The sequence below is a fragment of the Cervus canadensis genome, chromosome 1 (genome assembly GCF_019320065.1).
Source record: "Cervus canadensis isolate Bull #8, Minnesota chromosome 1, ASM1932006v1, whole genome shotgun sequence".
In the NCBI taxonomy this organism is placed as follows: domain Eukaryota; kingdom Metazoa; phylum Chordata; class Mammalia; order Artiodactyla; family Cervidae; genus Cervus; species Cervus canadensis.
In genome coordinates, this window is record NC_057386.1 from 40,624,933 (window position 1) to 40,645,374 (window position 20,442).

A 20,442-nucleotide genomic window follows, 5' to 3' on the forward strand; every position below is an offset into this window, starting at 1 on the left:
TAAAGATTCTGCATAAACTTTTATCATCAGTTCCCTCAAAGATTCATTAAAAATACTGACAGAATAAAACAAATTCATCTCAATTCTTCGTCATATTTTTTTAACTAGAAAAAGGAAGCAAATTTTTTTTTTTAGGAAGCAAATTTACTAACTTATACTGCATTCTCTCTTCATACCTTTCTTTATGGAATTCAAAGTGCTTTATTTATTTATTGCAGTATGGGAGATTTTAGTTCCTTGACCAGAGACTGAACAGAATATTATTTAGCACTCAAAGAAATGAGCTATCAAGCCATAGACATGGAGGAACCTTACATGCATATCAGGAAGTGAAAGAAGTCAGTCTGAAAAGGCTTCATATTACATGATTCTAACTACATAACACAAAAAAGGAAAACTATGGAGGCTGTAAAAGATCAGCAGTTGCTGGGGGTTCGGAGGGAGGGATAATGAATGCACGCAGCATAGAGAATTTTTAGGGCAGTGAAACTACTCTGTATGACACTACAGTGCTGAATACATTTGTCAAAACCCATTCAATGTACTACCAAGAGTAGTACCTTACCAAGAGTAAACAGTACCTAATGTAAAAAAATACACACTTTGGGGGATAATGATGTGTCAATGTGGGTTCATCGACTGTAACAAATGCATCACTCTGGTTCAGAATGTTCTTAGTGAAGGAGGTGTGCATGAGCAGGATCAGTGAGTTTACAGGAACTCTCTGTACTTTCTGCTTAACTTTGCAGTCAACCTTAAACTAAAACCTAAAAACTAAAGTCTATTTAAAACAAACAAAAAGCTAAAGCAGATTATACACGGTGATTAACTGGGACTTATCTCAGGAAAGTGAGGTTAAATCAATATTTAAAAATCAATTAATATTCATTATACATAAAATAGATAACTAATAAGGACCTACTGCATAGCACAGGGAACACTTCTTAATATTCTGTAATGACCTACATGGGGCTTTCCTGGTAGCTCAGAAGATAAAGAATCCGCCTGCAATGCAGGAGACCCCAGTTCGATTCCTGTGTAGGGAAGAATGCCTGGAGAAGGGATAGACTACCCACTCTAGGATTCATGGGCTTCCCTGGTGGCTCAGAAGATAAAGAATCCACCTGCAATGTGGGACACCTGGGTTCACTCCCTGGGTTGGGGACATTCCCCTGGAGGAGGGCATGGCAATACACTCCAGTATTTTTGCCTGGAGAATCCCCATGGACAGAGGAGCCTGGCGGGCTACAGTCCATGGAGTCACAAAGAGTCAGACATGACTGAGTGACTAAGCACAACAATGACCTATATGGGAAAAGAATCTAAAAAAGAGTGGATATATGTATAACTGATACACTTTGCAGTACAGTAGAAACTAACATGACATTGTAAATCAACTACATTCTAAAAAATTTTTAATTAATGTTTAACATCCATTCATGATAAAAAAAAACACACTTAAATGAGGGATAAAAGAGAACTTTCTCAATCTGCTATGAAGTGTCTGGAAAAACCCACAGCTAACACACTCAGCAGAGAAAGACTGAATAAGTTCTCCTTAAGATCAGGAACAAACAAGGAAGTCTACTCTTGCCCTAGAAGTTAGGCAAGAAAATAAAGGCAGCAAAACTGGAAAGAAAAAGTAAAACTTTGCAGATGACATGACACTGTATATAGGAAATCATGAGAAATATATTTATAAACCACTAGCACTAACAAAAACATGTTCAACCAGGTTGTAGGGCAAGATTCAATGAAATTAAGAAAGCAATTACAATATCACTGAAAACAATAAAAAAAAAAAACCCTGAAGAATAAATTTAACAAAGTGTAAAACATACTCTGAAAGCAAAATTGTTGAAGAAATTAAAGAAGATCTAAACAAACATAAAAACACCTCGTGTTCTGGATTAGAAGACTTAATGTTGCTAAAATAACAAAATTCCCCAAACTGATTTACAGTTCAATGTAATCTCCAATAAAATGCCATCTCCCTCTTTTGTAGCAAGTGGCAAACTGATCCTAAAATTCATATGAAAGTGTAGACACCTAGAGTAAATCAAAACAATCTTAAAACAACCAAAGTTGGGAATCTCTTATGGTCAACTAATTTTCAACAAGAGGGCCAAAGTCATTCAATTAGGAAATAAGTACAGTCTTTCCAACAAATGGCAATGAGACAAGTAGATACCTACTTGTTGTACCCCCCACCCACACCATACAGAAACTAACTGAAAATGGGTCACAGACCTGACTATAAGAGCTGGAACTATAAAACTCTTAGAAGAAAACAGAAGTATAAATCTTCATGATCCTGGATTATGCAAAATCTTCTTAAATATGACACTGAAAGAGCAAAAGACAAGTAGAAAAATTGGACTTCATAAAAAAAAAAGTCTATGCTTCAAAGGACACCATCAAGAAAGTTAAAAGACAAGAATAGGAGAATATATTTACAAATCATATATCTGATAAAGGACTGGTATCTAGAATACATAAAGAACTTAACAACTTCTAATGTCCAGAATAGGCAAATCTAGAGAGACAGAGAGGTTAACAGTTGCCAGGGGAAGGGGTAATGGAAGCAATTTGCTAATAGGCATGAGGTTTCTTTCAGTGGTAATAAAAATGGTCTAAACTTTATTTACTGTAAATATGCTTTAAAAAAACAGTAAATTGTATAGTTTAAGTAGGCAAATTGCATAATGTGAATTATAACTCAAGAAAGCCATTTTAAAAAAAGCAAGTAATAATAAACACAAAACTCAGGATAGTGGTTTCCCCTTGGCAGGGGAAGTAAGGCAGAGTGATGGGGTGGATATGTTTTAAGGGCAGCCTCAACAGTGTTGATTTTATGTTCTATTTCTTAGGCTAGGTTGTGGGTTCATGTATACTTTTTAATTATTCTCTATAACTTCTATCATGTATCTTTTATATATATCAGTATTATATTTGTTTGTCTGTTTAAAGAGCACAGGCCTGGGTGAGGCCTTTTCTACCATTTTGTTAGCTATGAAGCCTGAGACAAGTCAGTTAGACCTTTCTAAACTGTAGCTTCCTCCTCTAAAAAGAGGGATGCTATCACTGTACTTCATGTTTACAATAAAGAAATTCTTAGTTTTTCTTTTAAGAAGTCTGACTCTTTGCGATCCCATGGGCTGCAGCCTGCCAGGCTCCTCTGTCCATGGGACTTCCCAGGCAGTAATACTAGAGTGGGTTGTCATTCCCTTCTCCAGGGGATCTTCCTGACCCAGGAATCGAACCCAGGTCTTCTCTACTGCAGGCAGATTCTTTACTGTCTGAGCCACCATTGAAGCCCTATTACTATAAAATCCAAAGTGAAAATCCACTTTACTGCCACCTCACTATAATAACCATTGTTGGTAGAAATCTTTTCAGACTTTCCTTGAATATACGAGTGCATCTTTTTTTTTAAAGGGGATGATCTTTGACATTGATTTTCATGTAATAAACTATGAGCATCTTTCAAAGTTAACCACTTCACCATTCATAGACGTTTAGGTTGCTTTCAATCTGGGAGGTTTGTCTGGGGGTCTTTTTGTCTTTTCTTTCAGGCTTTTTTAATAATGTATTTTGCCAAACACACATCTTAAATTTCTACACAGACAAACCTGATGTTCTTTTTCTTGCTTTGAAATCAAGACGATACATATTTTCCTTCTAAGATGATAAATAATTATATATTACTTTCTTCTTACTTTTTGGCTTTGTTTTTTTCCATTTAAATTTTTAATCCACTTGGATTTTTTGTTCATGATGAGTAGGGATATAACTTCCTCACTCCCTACCACCAGCTAAACACCCCAACAAACACATGAAATAAATCAGTGGTTCATTGGAGCTGGCTCAGACTGGCTCCCGAGAGACAGTCACATTTTCTGCAATTCTGCAAAGCTGACTGTGAAAAATTATAAAAAATGAAATGATATAAACTAACAAGGAAACAAATTATAATTAAAATAAAGGTAATAAATACTCAGAAATAATCATTCCTAATTATTTCAGAATAATTCAGAAATATTTCAGAGTGATTTGCGCTCTCACGGTTAACATCGACTTCATCTGTATGGTGAAAACTGTTTACGATGGTGTGCGACTCTGTTTGTTTTTCCAATTCAGCATTTACTGACTTCAGCTTGGTAGCCTGACACCGGCTATTAAAGGACCACAGGAACTGGCAAGCCCTACAAACTAGAGCTTTTTAATTTTTCAGAGACCCTGCTGCTAAGCATAAACCAGCACACCACAGAAACAAGCCATTCTTCCTCACTAACTTTGAAAAGATCTCCAGAACACACTAATCTGCAATTTATTCATCAATTTATAGAACAGAATAAGGAGCTTAGTATTTGGGGGGGGGGTGCTAGCATCACAGAATGCTTTGCAATGTTTTGATGTATCAGGTGACACTTGAGACATAGTTTCTATTTTTCAACATAAGATGACAGTACTGCACTGAGAATGTTATTTTCCCTCAACAATTTAATAGCATTCTTACTCTAATGTAGATTATAAAAATAAAGGGCTATTTTGGTAAATAGTTGGTTATTGTACATTATTTTTAGATTAGGGCTCTTTACTCTTAAGAAAAAAAAATCTGAACATAAGAACACAAAAATCACTACTATAGTCTAAACATCACTGTTTTCTCATAAGAATTCATTTCATGAGGAAGTAGGGATCTACATAATGGCAAGAGCCAGCGATGCTACTCTTCTTTGGCAGTCACCATCACGCACAAACTTAGCATTGGCAACTTTCAACAACAAACACGTAATAAGTACAAATGAGACATGGCCCCAGCCTTTCAAGCTCTCATCACTTTTAGTGGATTAGTGGGTACAGAATGTGTCGTTAAGTGATTATAAGCATTTGCTTTGATTAATACTGAGAGGGGAAGAGAGACAGAAACAGATTGATTTTCATTTGAAAGAAAATCAAAATTAAAAAAAAAAAAAAGTCTGCCCACCTACAGAGACAACCTGATGTGTGTTGATAACATCTTCAGTATCTACACCAGTTAAAACACCACAGTGTCCCTATTTTAATGTCTTTCCCGCTCAGGTACTTTAAGAAGTCAGTGGCTTATTTGCAGATACTACTACCAAGTACCATCAAGTAAACCAGTATCAGTTGCATGTATCTTCCTTACCTGTCTCAGGTCATTTACATTTAGACTCCAGCTACCTCATTCTAGGTGTTTATGTTATGAAACTATGCAATGTAAAAGTTGGGTGGATGCAATAAAACAACCCACTTTTGCACATAAACCAAAATACTTTCAAAGACTTGCTGTCCAGTTGGGGTTTCTGGTTAACAAAATATCTCATATTGCAGCCCAAGGAGCAAACACAGCAGCCGCCCTTTTCCTATACACAGTGATGATTTCAACCATTTCTAATTGTTAATATTTTAAACTTTAAAATCTATCTCTTAGGGATTTGTGCTATATATAGAAATAATCATTACCCTTTGGGAAACAATGGCTCATTTACTGAAAATGAGTTTAACAAAGGAATTATTTGGTACTGAAAAATACAGAGCAGTGAATTGGGTGACACAAATCACAACATCATCAGCTCATGTGACTGTTTTAGGGTAATTTCCTTAAAAAAATAAAAAACTACAGTAATGTAAAATTTAGCTTCAACAATCTAATATCCTCAATCATGCCCTCTGTCATAAAATTGTGAAACCAGATCTTAGGTTCTTAATTTGAAAATGTCCCTTAATTCTCAATTTGAGATAAATACCACAAAAAAGAAAAACTCTGCAGAATGGAATATTTCTATTCTGCCTGAAGCCTAGTTTTGACTGGTATGTTTCAGTTGCACATTTGATTCACACTGAATTTTGTTTTAAGTATTAAGAGAATAAATAGCATTCCAAAAAGTCACAAGCTTGAAAACTTCCAGTTCCTTCTCTAGTTAGAGATCTTACAAAACTTATTACATGGAACAGTGAGTTAATGCAGTGACCATAAATTTCTTAACACTGTAAGTCTAAATTTAATCGAAACCCAATCTCAGAAAGTTCTGTAAAAACAGCGTTGAAGTAGATAAAGCAAAAAGTCACAAAATGTTAATCTACAAGAAAGGTTTATGGGAGTACCACTGTACAATTCTTTTAAGTTTTCTGAGGTTTAAAATTTTTCAAAAAATAAAAGGGGGAGAGGCATGATAGCCTTGAAGCAGATACAGAACATGATTACATACATGAAAAGAGTGAGCTATTTTCAAAAGCCCTGTAGCTCGTAACATTAAACTTTTACCAGAAACATTAGTCACTAGCACACAAAAACTGCCCAACAGAGTATTCTAAATATTGTTATTTTTTCTTTTAGAAGCATTGTTCCTGGTTTCATTTATAGGAATTTTGTTTTTTATTCTTTTTTTTTTTTTTGCTTTTAGAAGAACACTTCCTCCACTTTCAATGGGCATTAACTTGGACAGGTATTACTGGTAAAACAGCAAAGGAGCAAAGGTTCTGGCTCAGCCTCCTACCAGTTCTATGACCTTGAACAAATCTCTTAGCTTCTCTGCGTCTCAATTTTCCCACATAAAATGAGGCAGTTACACTAGATGCATTCTAAAGTATCTCCCAACTCTGTAATTCCTTTCAGATAGAGCTCTAGGCTTGTGAGAAAGAAAAAACTAGCCCTCAAAGAGGAAAAAAATGGCCAAAATGTACCTTTGTAATGGTGGTGAAACAAATAGGATACCAAATTGTAAGCACACAATGTAATAATCATGATCCCAAACTTTAAAACTTTAACATTATTATAAATGCACACATTCCAGATTTTAAAAATTGAAAAAAAATTATACCAAAATACTATTAGTGGCTATCTCTGAGTTACAGGTTAAATATAGCTTTTCTGTATTCTCCAAGTTTCCTACAACAAACATATTATTACTTTGATAACAGAGTGAAAGGAGGGAGTTGATAAGCAAGGAAAAACCCTCCTCTTATGTGCTAAAGGAAATTTTACCTTTGGAAGGCATTCTAGAATTTGAAAGAATTTTCTGAGAACAGTTGGGTGTTAATCCGAAAAAAAATCTCTGGTATAGTCATTAACTTGATACCTGTCAAAATCATTCAAAAGCTGTTGGTTACCTGCCCTAGGTTAGTAAACTTAAGGAGGTACTGCATTTTTTCACGAGTACTGAAACTGGTAATAATAATGAAAGCTAACATATACCTAAGTGCCAAGCACAGTTCTAAGACTTTACATATACACTGATTCACTGAATCCTCACAAAAACCCTATGCAATAGATATACCATTATTTACTATTTCCATTTTACACACGACAACCAGAGGTTAAATAGTTTGCCCACAACTAATAATCCAGGCAGTCATCAGAGTACAGGCTTTTAACTATTTAACCATCCTGTCCTTTTGTACTTAAATGTTTTGCTCAGGTCATTCTTTAACTGCCTTTTGCTCTCAAAGTTCATCTAAACTAGTTTTCTTTAACCTGCAAAGAAATAATATTTAAGTACTGGGATAAAAAGACTGGCCAACCTTTTAACTTGGTAGGTGAAAATTATGATTCATTTTTAAGTCATTACTTCAAAGGTACAGGAAGTATAATTTAATCTCAACACATATCACAAGGTAAACAACACGGTAACATCTGAGGGATTAAATATGTAGCATTAATTACTAAGTTAAAATTGGAATATCTTAATAAAAGACACAAATGATTGACGTTAATTTGTCCTCATGAATCGTCTGTGAAAAGAGCCCCTAAAACCAAATGTTGGACCTTTCTAAAATTTCAATCTTACTGAAATGCCATTTGAAACCATGTTGTAATTAACATGGTTTGGTTTTTAAAAGAATGCATCAATATTTATTTTGAACACTGGCCTTAGTACACACCCAGTTATCTTCACAATAACCTCAAATACTATTAACATGCAGAACCTGGGACAAGGAACACAAAGGAAGCTACCAATTAAATACAGCTGAAGTTTCTCACCTAATTTTTGGGCAATTCAAATCCAAACCAAGTATCCTTTTTTTGGCCAGTACCATTACCTGTCAATTTTTATGGTTTCTGGATTACTTTTAATAAAAGCTCAAATTTCCTCACATCTGTGTTACTAAATGTCTAGCTCTGTCTAAGTAAATACAGAAATCAATAGTTTCCTATTTTAAAAAATTAAAAAGAGAAGGAAGTGGAGAAGTGAGAAAAAAACTTTGCACTGGGTTGCCTGTTAGCTTAGATGTGCAATGAGACAATCACCTGATAATTGTACCCTTTGGGTACTTCTGTACTGGTAAGATAATAAAGTGAAATAAAGTCACCTTTATTTCAATTTACTTATACAATTTGCAAATCTGTAGCTCTCTGCCATGGTAGATTAAGAAAATTAGCATGTAAGAAAAATCACCTGCTTATGTAAATTGGAGGATGGTTTTTATCTATGCAGACAGAAAAAAAAAATAGCTGCAATCTGGGTCAAATGACTAATTTTATCTATTTGTTCAAAGGTCTCCCCTCACCTTTTCTCTGTAGCTCAGGGCAAGAATTTTAGGTCAAGGAATGGATAAACAAAAAAGTATCTGTGTTGTCCATTCTCCTGTAAGAAGTTTGCTGCCTGACACTACTGAGCTCTATATTACTTAAACTGAAAACAAGACTGAGAACTTTATCTAGATAACAAAACCACAACACTGAGAGAGGAAAGAAAAGAAATCAATGGACGATATCTGATCTAACTGGCAAAGAAAGCTAACATGACAAGGATCAGGTACCAATTTTACCTTCTGCTACTTTAAGCAAACAGGGCTTCAGAAAAGGAAATTACTCCAAATAATTCAGGGCAGGCAGGACAACTTCTCTACAAAGAACATTACTCCACTTTGCTCTAAAAACACACCAGGTCAAGTTCTTCTGAGTCTGACGTAAGTTAGATGAATGATTTCTTGCTCATTTAATGACTATTTTCCCAGCATTCATTGCTGGAATTTATCTGTCCCACTTATAACTAACTCCATCTCCAGTCCAGGAGTGGACCTGACTGCTTCAAAGTAACCTTATCGACACTGACAGTGACGGGTTCAGAGCTGAGTATACAATTCAATAAAGGCTAAAGATATTCTAGAACTGGGCTGGTCAATAAGGCAGTCAATAGTCACTGGGCTACTGAACACTTGAAATTTGGTCAGTCCAAACTGAGAAGTGCTAACATACACACTGGGTCTAGTATATTTTATATGGGAAAAAAAAATGTAAACTATCTAATGATTTTTATAGTAGTAACATGTTGAAATGATAATATTTTGGATATATTGAGTTAAATAAAATAGATTACTAAAATTAATTTCATTTGCTTGACATTTTTAATGTAGAAAATTTGACACTGTGTTACGTGGCTTGCATCATATAGTTGGCCCTTGAACAATGTGAAGGTTAAGTGTGCTGATCCCTGCCCAGTGCAGTCAAAAATCTAGGTATTAACTTCTGATTCCCCCTAGACTTAACTTCTAGTAGCCTATGGCTGATTATCAGTAAGGCTTCCTGATACTGAACAATCAATTAACACTTTTTGTATGTTATACATACAATATACTGAATTCTTACAACAAAGCAAATTAAAGAAAATGTTAAGAAAATCATAAAGAAGAGAAAATATATTTGTGGTGCCATTTACAAGATTAATCCATCTGTCAGCACCTTCATCAATATTGTCTTATATGATACAAAACACTGCAGGTATTATACGTATCACTAACACTAGACATCCAAAACGCAAAGATAATGTGAAAAAGAAAAGTTTATACCTTATTTATAGGTATAACTATTCACGCATTGATAACAAAGAAGCAGTAATATGGTAGCTTTATGGCAGACTAGTCTAATCAATATGAGTATTGGAAACACACATTTTAAAAAGACACTTACCTGTGATGCTAGGCTGATACTGTTTCTCCATCTATGAGTGAAAGGAGGTGGGGCATACTGTACGGTAATTAATTCTTTGAAAGCAAAGTTAAAACAATAAGAAAACTAATACACTATTAATTCTATATTCATATCATTCACCTTACACCTGTATAAGGAAAGACTAGTATCTATACCTATCTTACGCCTTCATGACATACCTTTTACTTAATTCTTTTGGTATTTCTAGACTACAAGCTTCATCTGTGAAGTTTTTCAAACTGTCACAAATCTCAAGTTTCCGATATATTTATTTTTTAAAATCTGCATATTAAGTAGACCTAATAGTTCAAACCCATGTTGTTCAAGGGTCAACTGTGTATCGAGGCAACACAGGATTTTATAAATGAGGAAACCAAGACTCAGAAAAGTCAAATAACTTAATCAAGGTTAGCAAGGCAGGGACCAGAACCTTGTCTGCTAACAAGTTTAGTTAGCACTTTACTACCTTGTCATTAAAAAGAAATAATCTTGCCAAGGAAATGATACCTTGAATATGATAAGCATCAAATTCTCTGGTTTAATAAACTAAAAATAACAACTTGGGATTTGGGAGAATTTTATTAACAATAAAAGTGCTGCTAATACTGGAGACATTCTTTAGAATCAAACATACATATATGTCAGAGGTGGGGGAAAAAAATCATACACATTCTCTCCAGTGATCTACTTGCGAAATTTAATAGCCTTTTTCCATCCTCATTTTCTTTGACTTTATTTGCATCAAAGATTATTCCCATCTTTCTAACAATCTTCTCCCATGTGCAGGTTGTCAATCACTATGAACATATTTTCCTATCTGACTACCCTGAGTTCCATCTCCAATGGAACTCTTCTTCCACCTACAGCTGAGAACATTCCCTAAGGCCCAGACCTCAGCTATCTCTACTTCCACTTACATAGCCTTAAAAAAAAAAAAAAAATTCAATCTGAATGGTCACTCTGTTAACTTCCAGTGGTTGCCATTCCTAATGTTCCAACCTTTTTCATTATTTCCTGCCGCCAGGAGCGTTTTCAGACATTTTCCCCTCCAACTGCTCTCCCCTCAATGAAATTTTAATACCACAGATATGCTGCATATCTGTTTATGTACTGTATGTTAAAAAGGGGCTTTAAATGAAAAAAAAAGTTTTCTTTTCCCCCTCTCCCATGTACCAATGGTATCTTATCTCTTCAGCAGGATACTCCAACCTCTTCAGGACTGAGCTCAAGCTTACATCTCCACCCTCATCTCCTGTCACCTGCACTGCAATTGATATTCAGCAGCTCCAGCCCTGTAAGTCTCCCTTATAAGGGCCCATCCACCAATAATTCCCTTCCCCGTTAGTTGACTCTTTTTTTTTTTAACTTTTATTCTTAAAACTCTGTTGAGGTATTTATCTCTTCGAGGAAGCATTCGTACCTTCCCCAGAAATCCCTTCTCTGTATTCCCAGGGAGTATCTCTATTGCTGCACTTATGGCAGTGAATTGTAACTAACCATTTACAAATCTCTCTCCCCCACTAGATCATAATCACCTTTAAATCTTTATCATCCAGCACAGTGCCTGGCAAACAGTCAACACACAGTCAATGAGTATTATAAGAACAAGTGAAAATAATCTGTCCTTACATTTTTATTTGATGGTTTCAAATTTGGTTTCAATTCTCCATCAAGACTCTCTTGAGAGCAAGAATGTATCAGTTCATAATGTTTCTTTAACTGTAAACTCCTTCAGGGCAATATCATGACTTAAACATCTTTATATCCCAAGCACAGCAGAAACTTGAAAGAAGTTTGTGAAATTATTTATATAACTAAATATCCTCATTAAAGCCTACAACAGTGCTGCTCTGTAGCAGGTTGACAAGACCAGTGACCTCCAGCCATGTCAAAACCTTCTGTATGATTCAATTAGCCAAACTTATTCAAAACACAGATGTGAAACTGGGTTTAGGTAAAGATCACCGATCATGATCAAAGGCAGACATCCCCGTACAGAGTCCCTCTACTCACACCACTACAATTAACTATTAAATCCGAACTCCCTACAGTTTCCTGAGAGTTCATCTTTTCATAATGCCAAAGTGCCAGATTTTTTTCTAAAAAAGTTCTGAGCTAGGTACCTCAGAATTACCAGCTAGGTCTATGATAGTTTGTCACATGCTTATTGACAGTATTACAACTGTTGCCTCAGGCACCCTGTGTGTTACCCCCAAGCAACAAAAGGATCAAACTGACAAGCTATTTTAGTTAGAAAATCATTATTGATCTGCATTAGATGACCCAATCAACAAATAATTCACCTGAGTATTTCAGAAGCACAGCGAATCACAAGTAAAACCCAAATGTAATGTAAAGAACTTCTACTCAATGACTTTTTCCTGCTTGGTTGGATGACAAATGGAAAAGTTTCTTTGGCCTTGACAATTTGCATCAAAGAAATCAAATCAGCATATTATATAAACAGTTGATGCTTGAAATGCTAGGACAGCAACAAATCTAATAAAAACCACCAAGAATAGATACTCAATTCTACATATAGAAGTCAGTGAAATCCTAATGCTCCAAGTTGTGAAGATAATAAAATATTCTAGTATTTCATTAGAAGACAGCCTTACGTATAAGGAACAACACCACTACAGTTGCCTATGCTTTGAGGGTTAAATTCCAGAATTCAAATATTCAGTTAATGAATTTTGCAAGTATTCTCCTAGGATAGCATATAAAAGAGAACTATATATACCACTATTTCTTCCTCAGGACATGCACCAGTGGTAACAACTGATAGCTAAAAGAAGTTGCAAGTAGTTCTGAGGGAGACTGTTGTTTTAGCTTGTTTGAAAAGGCAATTCCTTCTGAAAAGTATTTTTTTTTTAGGAAAAAAATTTTTTTCTTCTAAGCTAACAGTCAATAGAACATAAAATTTCCCCCTAAGAATAAGACAAATTTCTTTTGTTGTGTTCAGGTTTTGTTTCATTTTCAGTTTTTGAATAAAATTTGCATAATCTTGTCCAGGAGCCCAACTACAACATGACTTCCAGTGTTATAGGTTATGGACTTTCAGTGACCAAGAAACCAGTTCAGACTGTGTTCCTTTTATTCTCTCTCTGCCTCCTCGACTTTATGACCATGAACCTGCAGTTTCTAAAAGTAAGTTCGTTTGTAGTTAAAACTAACAATATAGATTTCCACATTTCTAGTTTCACACGGATGCTTTGTTATGTCTAGAAGAGCAACCGTTTCCTTTTTATGGTGCAGGCTCTGGTTCTTCAAAGCTCTTTTCACAAAGCAGATCCCCCCCCCCCCCAAAGAATCCAGCTGTGGCTGTTAATCTTGGCTGATAGAGCAACTTCTCAATGCTACAGATTCCTAACCTGGAAAAGGCAGCTAATAACAAAATACACTTTAGTCTACTACTCTTTCTGATGCAACTAACGCCAGCATTTTCCCAAAATTATCCCCAAAAGCATCCCCCAATTTTCCAAATTTTAGTTTGCTACTTGGGGAGTAAGAGGACTAGAGAAAACATCAGAAAATACATGAAGCCTCTAATTTTCACAAGATGAGGAAGCTAGACAATCTCTGCCATGCATAAGGATTTATACTGAATAATTTTTCATTAAACCACATAAATTTTTCATTTCCATCTCTCTCACTGGGATCATCTTTAACAATTTACACCTGTTCATCCATACACAAGTAAAATGAATTTCCACTAAAAGTGAACTTTGACAACAAGGATGTCCTTCATTTGTTACATTCTGAGGAAAAAAAAATTAATTTCCTTCCAGGTATGGAAATCTATAATACTGCCTAAACAAGTACAGATGACCTGGCTAGAACATCTACCAAGTCCATGTAAACATATATATTATGCCTTTAAAAAATGCATTTGCTTTTAATTAATTGAGAGAACAGAATACTTTACCCTAACTCTAAATTCAACCCCTTGGCATATAGCAGAACTAAGGGGACACTCTATGGTATTTAAAGTCATGCCTTTGAAAACAGCGGGCTTCTCTGGTGGCTCAAATGGTAAAGAATCTGCCTGCAGTGCAGGAGACCTGGGTTCGATCCCTGGGTCTGGAAGACTCCCCTGGAAAAAGAGAATGGCTACCCACTCCAGTATTCTTGCCTGGAGAATTCCACAGTCTGCATGTTGATTTTACCTGATGAAGCTGACCATATGTGAAGCCATATCTATGCACATTTACACAAGTTTGATTTTCCTACCAATAATAATCACAATTAAAAATAGCTAACATTTATTGAGTGCTTACTGTGTGCTAGACAGTGTACTCAATGGTTTACAAGGATTACCTTCATTTAATCCTCAAACCAATGGAATGAAATGCTATTATTATCCTTACTTTATAGATGAGAAACAGAGAGGTTAAACAATATATCAAGGTCACACAGCTAGTAAGTAACTAAGTGTCACTACAGAGTTTCAAACTTCATATAAAAGTAACCTGCTGAAAGTATTAGAGTAATACAATTCAAAGTTCTCCAACTTAACTTGGAGAACAAAGGCAACAAACTGAATGTAATCCCAGACAAGTAAAAAATGCTGGTTTCATAAGGTAGAAGCCTTTCTCAGACTATCATCAAGGTGGCAATATGTACCATTAATTCAGTCGATATTTTTGGCTGCCAAAGTCAAAACTGCTTGGGTTCTGCAGTCTCAAGTGTTTCTCATGTGTTCAATTTCCTCCAATTCTCAAAAGTATACACTTCAAGGGGCCCTGAAGGCTTTATGTTGTAACACTCTTTGTCCCAAAGTTGTTACATCTTTAAGAACAACCTAACTTACTTTCCATCTGGCAAATGTTAACTACAGACAAAAAGGTATTGACATTATTCTCACAGAACAAGTGAGGTTTCTGTCTGTGAGTTGTTTCATGCTTTGGTTTTGCATTGTGAAAATATCCACAATATTTGGAAGCCTTTTTATCTGATAAAGAAGGTCAAATTATATACGATGCTTTGATAACCCATGAACAATATTCTATCACTGGCAATGAATGTATCTCAGGCTACCCCATGATCATATTACTAGGTAAACTGGAATCCTTACTTTGAGATAAAGCACAGCAGACAGTTGTTAATGAAACCTTAATTGAACTGTCAAAGCACCACCTTTACCAGCAAGCTAATAGGTAATTCACTACTTTTACACAACTGTCCAATACTGATAAGTTATTCCAATAGTTAAATTCAGCAGAAAGATAAATCAAGCCTGGTAGACTAAATTGTTCAGTGAGAAATCAGAATGGTAAAATGCTGCATCACCTCTACAAATATCTCTCCTTGTCTACTGGGAGGAACAACAATATCCCTCAAAATTATATGCAACACTTAGCTATCAGTTTAGTACCACTGGGTACATGTCCAGAAAAAGAAACGAGAGCGCATACAGTTTCCTCTCATATGCCATGACAGAAGGAAAATACTTGCAAAAAGGATTAAACATATTTGAGTCTAAGTGAATCTTATAATGCCCAAGTAGTTATATGGTGCTTTGAATTAAATGATGTGTCATTAGGAGAATATTTTTATGTTCTATTTTAACCACTTTAGAAAATAGTTGTTTCAGAGTCATTAAGTGCCTTCTAAATTAAAAAGAAAAATCTTCACACAGTTAAAAAGTAAAAAAAGCTCACTAAAATCTTTAGCTTGGGTTTGAAAATACTAGTGCAATTCACTCTGGTCTGTCATTCCAATTCCTAGTTTTAACAATCTTACTTGGGTCATACAGCAATTAAATTTCAAATATAATAAGCAATTCAGACAGCAAGTTATAAATATGTAAATACAAAAATAGAAAAGTATTTGCATACTAAAACACACACCTGGAACTCTTTTCCTTTTTTTTCATACCGAATTGTATTTCACCTGTAACAGCTGATAAAAACATTCAATGCAGCTAAGCAGAAAAACTTGGTTAAAAAACAAAGAAGGACCTGACCAGGAGATCAAGTAACCAAGCAGCAAAGATGCCACAGCACCGTGCTGGGGAGGAAAAAAGGTACTCTAGCAGGCCCAGTCACTAGCCTCATTGGGCTTACAAATGTGATCAGTCAGACAGGGCAGGTACAAAACCACTGGTGCACGGTGGAAGATGGTCACAAATGGAGGTGCTTCAAGCACATGGAATGAACTCCATGGGTGGTAGAAGGGGTCAATCAAGGAAAGACTCTAGAATGGACTCAAAGCAAACATTTGGATTTTCATGTACTGGTAATTTTGAACACCCACTACCAAAATGTTTGCTGGTGGGATATGTTTCAGCACTCCAGTTCCTTATTTTCCTTCCCTTGAAAAAAATAAAAAGAAAAAAGAAATTCCCTTAGCACCAACTTTAAGTTAACATTTCTACAAACCCCATCACCAGTTGATAGAAATGAAGAGCAAATAACACCTTTAGAACATAGTCAAGAATCCTGCAGCCCATTTCCCTGTCAGCACATCTCCAGTTCTTAGCATTGTATGCAAAGCACTAAAATGAAAGAGAGCATCCGGTCTAAGAAAATCCAAACAAATTCTCAGTAAATCAATGACAAAATTACAATCATTTTCCTCCCCTCAGCTTTGAAATCCTCTAGGGTCAGACAAGAACAGAAGTTCACCGTGTAGTCCCTGAGGATAGGATATGGAAGGGAAGACAGGAAGGCAAGAACAGGCAGGTCCCTGAGCAGAGACCGAAGAGGCACCATTACCGGCTACACTCTTTCCCACCAGGAATCCCACACACCTTGGAGAACAGAGCACTGCAGCAGCAACCTCCTTGGAGAGCTCGCTGGGAAAACACTGGACTTTACCAGGTTAAAAAAAGATGGGTTGGATCACTTAGTAGCCTAGTTTATAAAATCTGAAATGTAAATAAAGATGGCCAGATGTAATGCAAAAATGAAATTCATATCAATTACAGCTTGAAAAGCAATGATGAAAGGAGACGCTTACCCGGCTAGTTCCAAAGAGTTCATTTTCCCCAGGTGATGGGGGCTTTTCTAGACATTAACAAGAATCTTTTCCTTTTTAAAATCAGGGTATAGTTGAAGGAATCTATTTTTGAAGCACTGAACACATCAATTCATCTATTCACACCAGGATACTTATTCCTTGGGAAGAAAAACTCAGTTCACTCTAGTTTTGATAGAAACAGGACCCTACAATGATAAATACATTTTACTATAAACTACTAATCTTCCTAAAAAAAATAAACAAAATGTTGCATTTAAGAAGCCCTCAGACTTTAAAAAATATACACTAGCACTAGCAAAAATAGAGCAGTTTCATGTTTTAAAAGTACACTCCCTACTACAGCAACCAACCAAGGGTAAGAGCAACTTACAAGCCACTAAATGACACTAAAACATTACACTGAATGTGGGCCACTGCATAGTTACAGTCTACTGACCTCAATTGTGGTACTCATGTGTGATGCTATATTTAATGCATTCTTATCAAAAGGCTAAAGCTACATACTTCCCAACTGTAGCTTTATGGTTTAAAATAAACCACTCACTCATGCAACGACTTAACTGGTTCAAGTATGAACCCTATTTTCCTTGTGGGGATCTTGATCACAAATTAAGGAATGAAAAGAGGAAAAGAGCAAAATAGTTGTGGAAAGTATACCCCGATGACCAGACCATGGTAAGGAATCCAGTTTGGGTCAGTTGTGACATCTGCTCCAATTGGGCAACTGATTCAAACTCAATCAAACATAAGGGATGGTCAAGGTCTGTGGAGGAATAAGCGTCCCATGTATTCACCTATTTACTGATTCTCCATTCAGTGGCTTCCTTAGGTTCTATGCAGTAAGTATGGTAGACAACAAACTTCTGTGAGTTCCTCAACAGAGGGTGCTCCACCACAACTGGCCAGGACTTCAAAGCTTAAGCCTAGACAGCCAATGCCATCAGGCCCCTTTTACCAGGTACTGAAGGGTGACTTCCTATAGTTTGAGTTGAGCAGCTTGTTCCACTTGGGTCGACATGGAGAAAAACCATGAGAACAGGCCTTGCCCAGCAACCTTGAGAAGAAACCAGGAGAAGTCGTGATTCTTCCTTGGATACTCACCAGACGACACCAAAGGCTCCATATCCAATAGGTCTATCCGGCTCAATATCCAGCTGCTGTTGTGGATGATGCGAGTGCTGATGATGGTGCGCCTTAACTGTGGCAGCTGCGGCAGCCTGTACCTGAGCTGGGGCTGCTGCAGCTGGTCCCGGAGCCTGACCCGGTGCCGGTGATGGGAAGTAAGGCTGCTGTTGCCCAGGGTTTAACATGGCTGCAGCTGCGGCCGCGGCGGCGGCTGCCGCAGCTGCCGAGGAGGTATGCTGCTGCACGGGGTGGACCGCAGCAGCCGACCCGGGATGAAGATGGTGCTGAGGGTGGTGGTGGTGGTGAAGGTGAGGAGGAGGGAGGTGTGGAAGGTGGTGGTGATGGTGGTGGTGGTGCCCTGCTGCTGCCGCAGATGTACCGCCATTGTAAGCCGCCATCATTTTTGCGTTGGCTCTTGCGCCACAAAGAGACATTCAAAAAAAAAAAAATGCCCTTTGATTGGAAAGCAAACTGGGTCAAGCTGTCATTTGGCCATTTAAAAATGAAGGAAAAAACCACTCACTCCACCTCCAAAAAACATGGAGCGGAACTGGCTTTATGTCTTCATCAGTCAATCCAGACAAGTTAGAGGATCTTGGTGTTTAAGTTGGGGGTGAGCGTGTGTGGAAGGGTGTGGGTTGCCCCCTCCCAAAAAAAAAAAAAGAAAAAGAAAAGAAAAAGAAAAAAGGGACCCCTTCCCCCCAGGTTTCCTGCCACAAGTAGATACTAAAACTCCATCCTTAATTCGGGGGAGGTTCCAACTTTGAATGTGGGAATGAAGGCCAAACCTCCCGACCCCCTGAACTCCACACGCGAAAAGGATCAGGTAACACACCACCCTTGGAATCTTGTAAGAGGCTTGACTCATCTACCCCTTCCATTCCCACATCCTTTTCTAAACACCTACCACCTCCTCAAAAATGCAACTGAAAAAAATTCCACCACCCCAAAGTGAAAAGATGGGGGGAAATGTTCAGGGAAACCAGCTTCCCCCCCCTCGAACTCTCAGGCCTTCCTACATCTCCCCCTACTCCTCGTCAGGTTGACCTGATTGGAGGGGGGTGGGGGGGGACTAAACTTTCCCGAACAGAAAAGAGCCAGGGAAGGAGGCAGGAGGGACAGAGTAAGCAGAGGAGGCGACAGGGCAGGACAGAGAGGAGAAAGAGAACCGGGGCAAAGTGAAGGTAAGGAGGTGCGGGGAGGAATGAAAGAGGTGGGCAGCACTCGGACGCCGAGACAGAGGGAACCGCCCCGGGAGGAGGTTAGGGTCCCGGGGCCAAAGAATGGGAGCCCCGGGAGGCGGGCGGGGTGCAGTCGGAAGCGGACTGACTCCAGCCCCCGCCGCCGGCTGCTTCTGCTGAGGAGGGTTGGGGGGGAGAGCGGGTGGGTCCCCCCGCGCGACGGCCCCCGCAGGGCTCAAGGCTTCTCCGTCTCCCCCCCTCCCCCCCACCCGGCTTCCGTCCCCGCGGCCGCTTTCTCCTCAGCCGCTGTGGCCGCTTTCTCCTCAGCCGCCGCCTCCTCAGCCGCCGGTGCCGCCGCGGCCGGACTCACCTCCCCTAGCAAAGCCGGATAGAGCGGAGCCAGCGGCGGACACGCGCAACCAGCCGCCGAGGCCCCGCCCCCGCCTCACACTGACCGGCTGCCCTAGCCAATCCACGCCCACCTGTCCGCGTCCGCCTCCAATCCTGGGCCGGCAGCTTCAGACAGGCGCACTGTTCGGCCAGTGGCGACAAGGTGTGGGTCTCCTGGGGAAATCCCGCCCCCGACCCAGGATGGGCAGATAGAAAAACCAATCAAAAGGCAGAGTTGGGCCTGACCGACAAGGCCAAAAGCGAATTAAACACCAAAGATCTCCGTGACATTTTATTTCGCCTCTCTCCTCTTTTCTTTTTCTTCTTTTATTTTTTTGGCAGGAGCAGGAAGCTGCGTGCTAATCCCGCCTGCAAAAGCTGGAAGAGAGGGGTGGAACGAAAGAACCAATCGTGAGCCGGGGAGCAAGAACAGAGCAACCAATCATTGGCTTGAAGAGGAAGTGGGCTGAGACTGGAACCAGATAGACATTTGATTTGACAAATGAAAAAGGAAATTGATTTCGGTCCCACCCTTCCGATCTCCTATAGGTCAGGATTGTGGAGAATCGTTGTCATATCAGCGACGACCTCCTCAAGGGGCGGGCCAACTGATAGGGGGTGTGGTCTCAAGGAAGGGGGCGGGACCTAGAGGAAGAAGGTGGAGTCCAAATCATCCATTGATAGGAACCATCTACTACTATCCCTTTTAGAGACTTCAGGTGTGGAGAAATAGGTGGCGCCAAGAGGGGATGTATAGCTTCAGAAACTCAATCAAGATTACTCAACAGGGCGATCACAAAGAAA

The 20,442-nt window shown here is 38.3% G+C and overlaps 1 protein-coding gene across 2 annotated transcripts in view; it reads right to left on the reverse strand.

Moving 5' to 3' along the window:
* NLK (nemo like kinase) overlaps nt 1–19,690 on the reverse strand; it is a 124,084-nt gene extending 104,394 nt beyond the window's left edge. For both annotated transcript variants that reach the window (XM_043480057.1, XM_043480046.1), the window contains exon 1: nt 18,044–19,690. In XM_043480057.1, the coding sequence (XP_043335992.1) occupies nt 18,044–18,501 (458 nt within the window). In that variant the 5' untranslated portion in view covers nt 18,502–19,690. The remainder of the gene's footprint in view (nt 1–18,043) is intronic.
* Between the last annotated feature and the right edge of the window lie 752 nt (nt 19,691–20,442).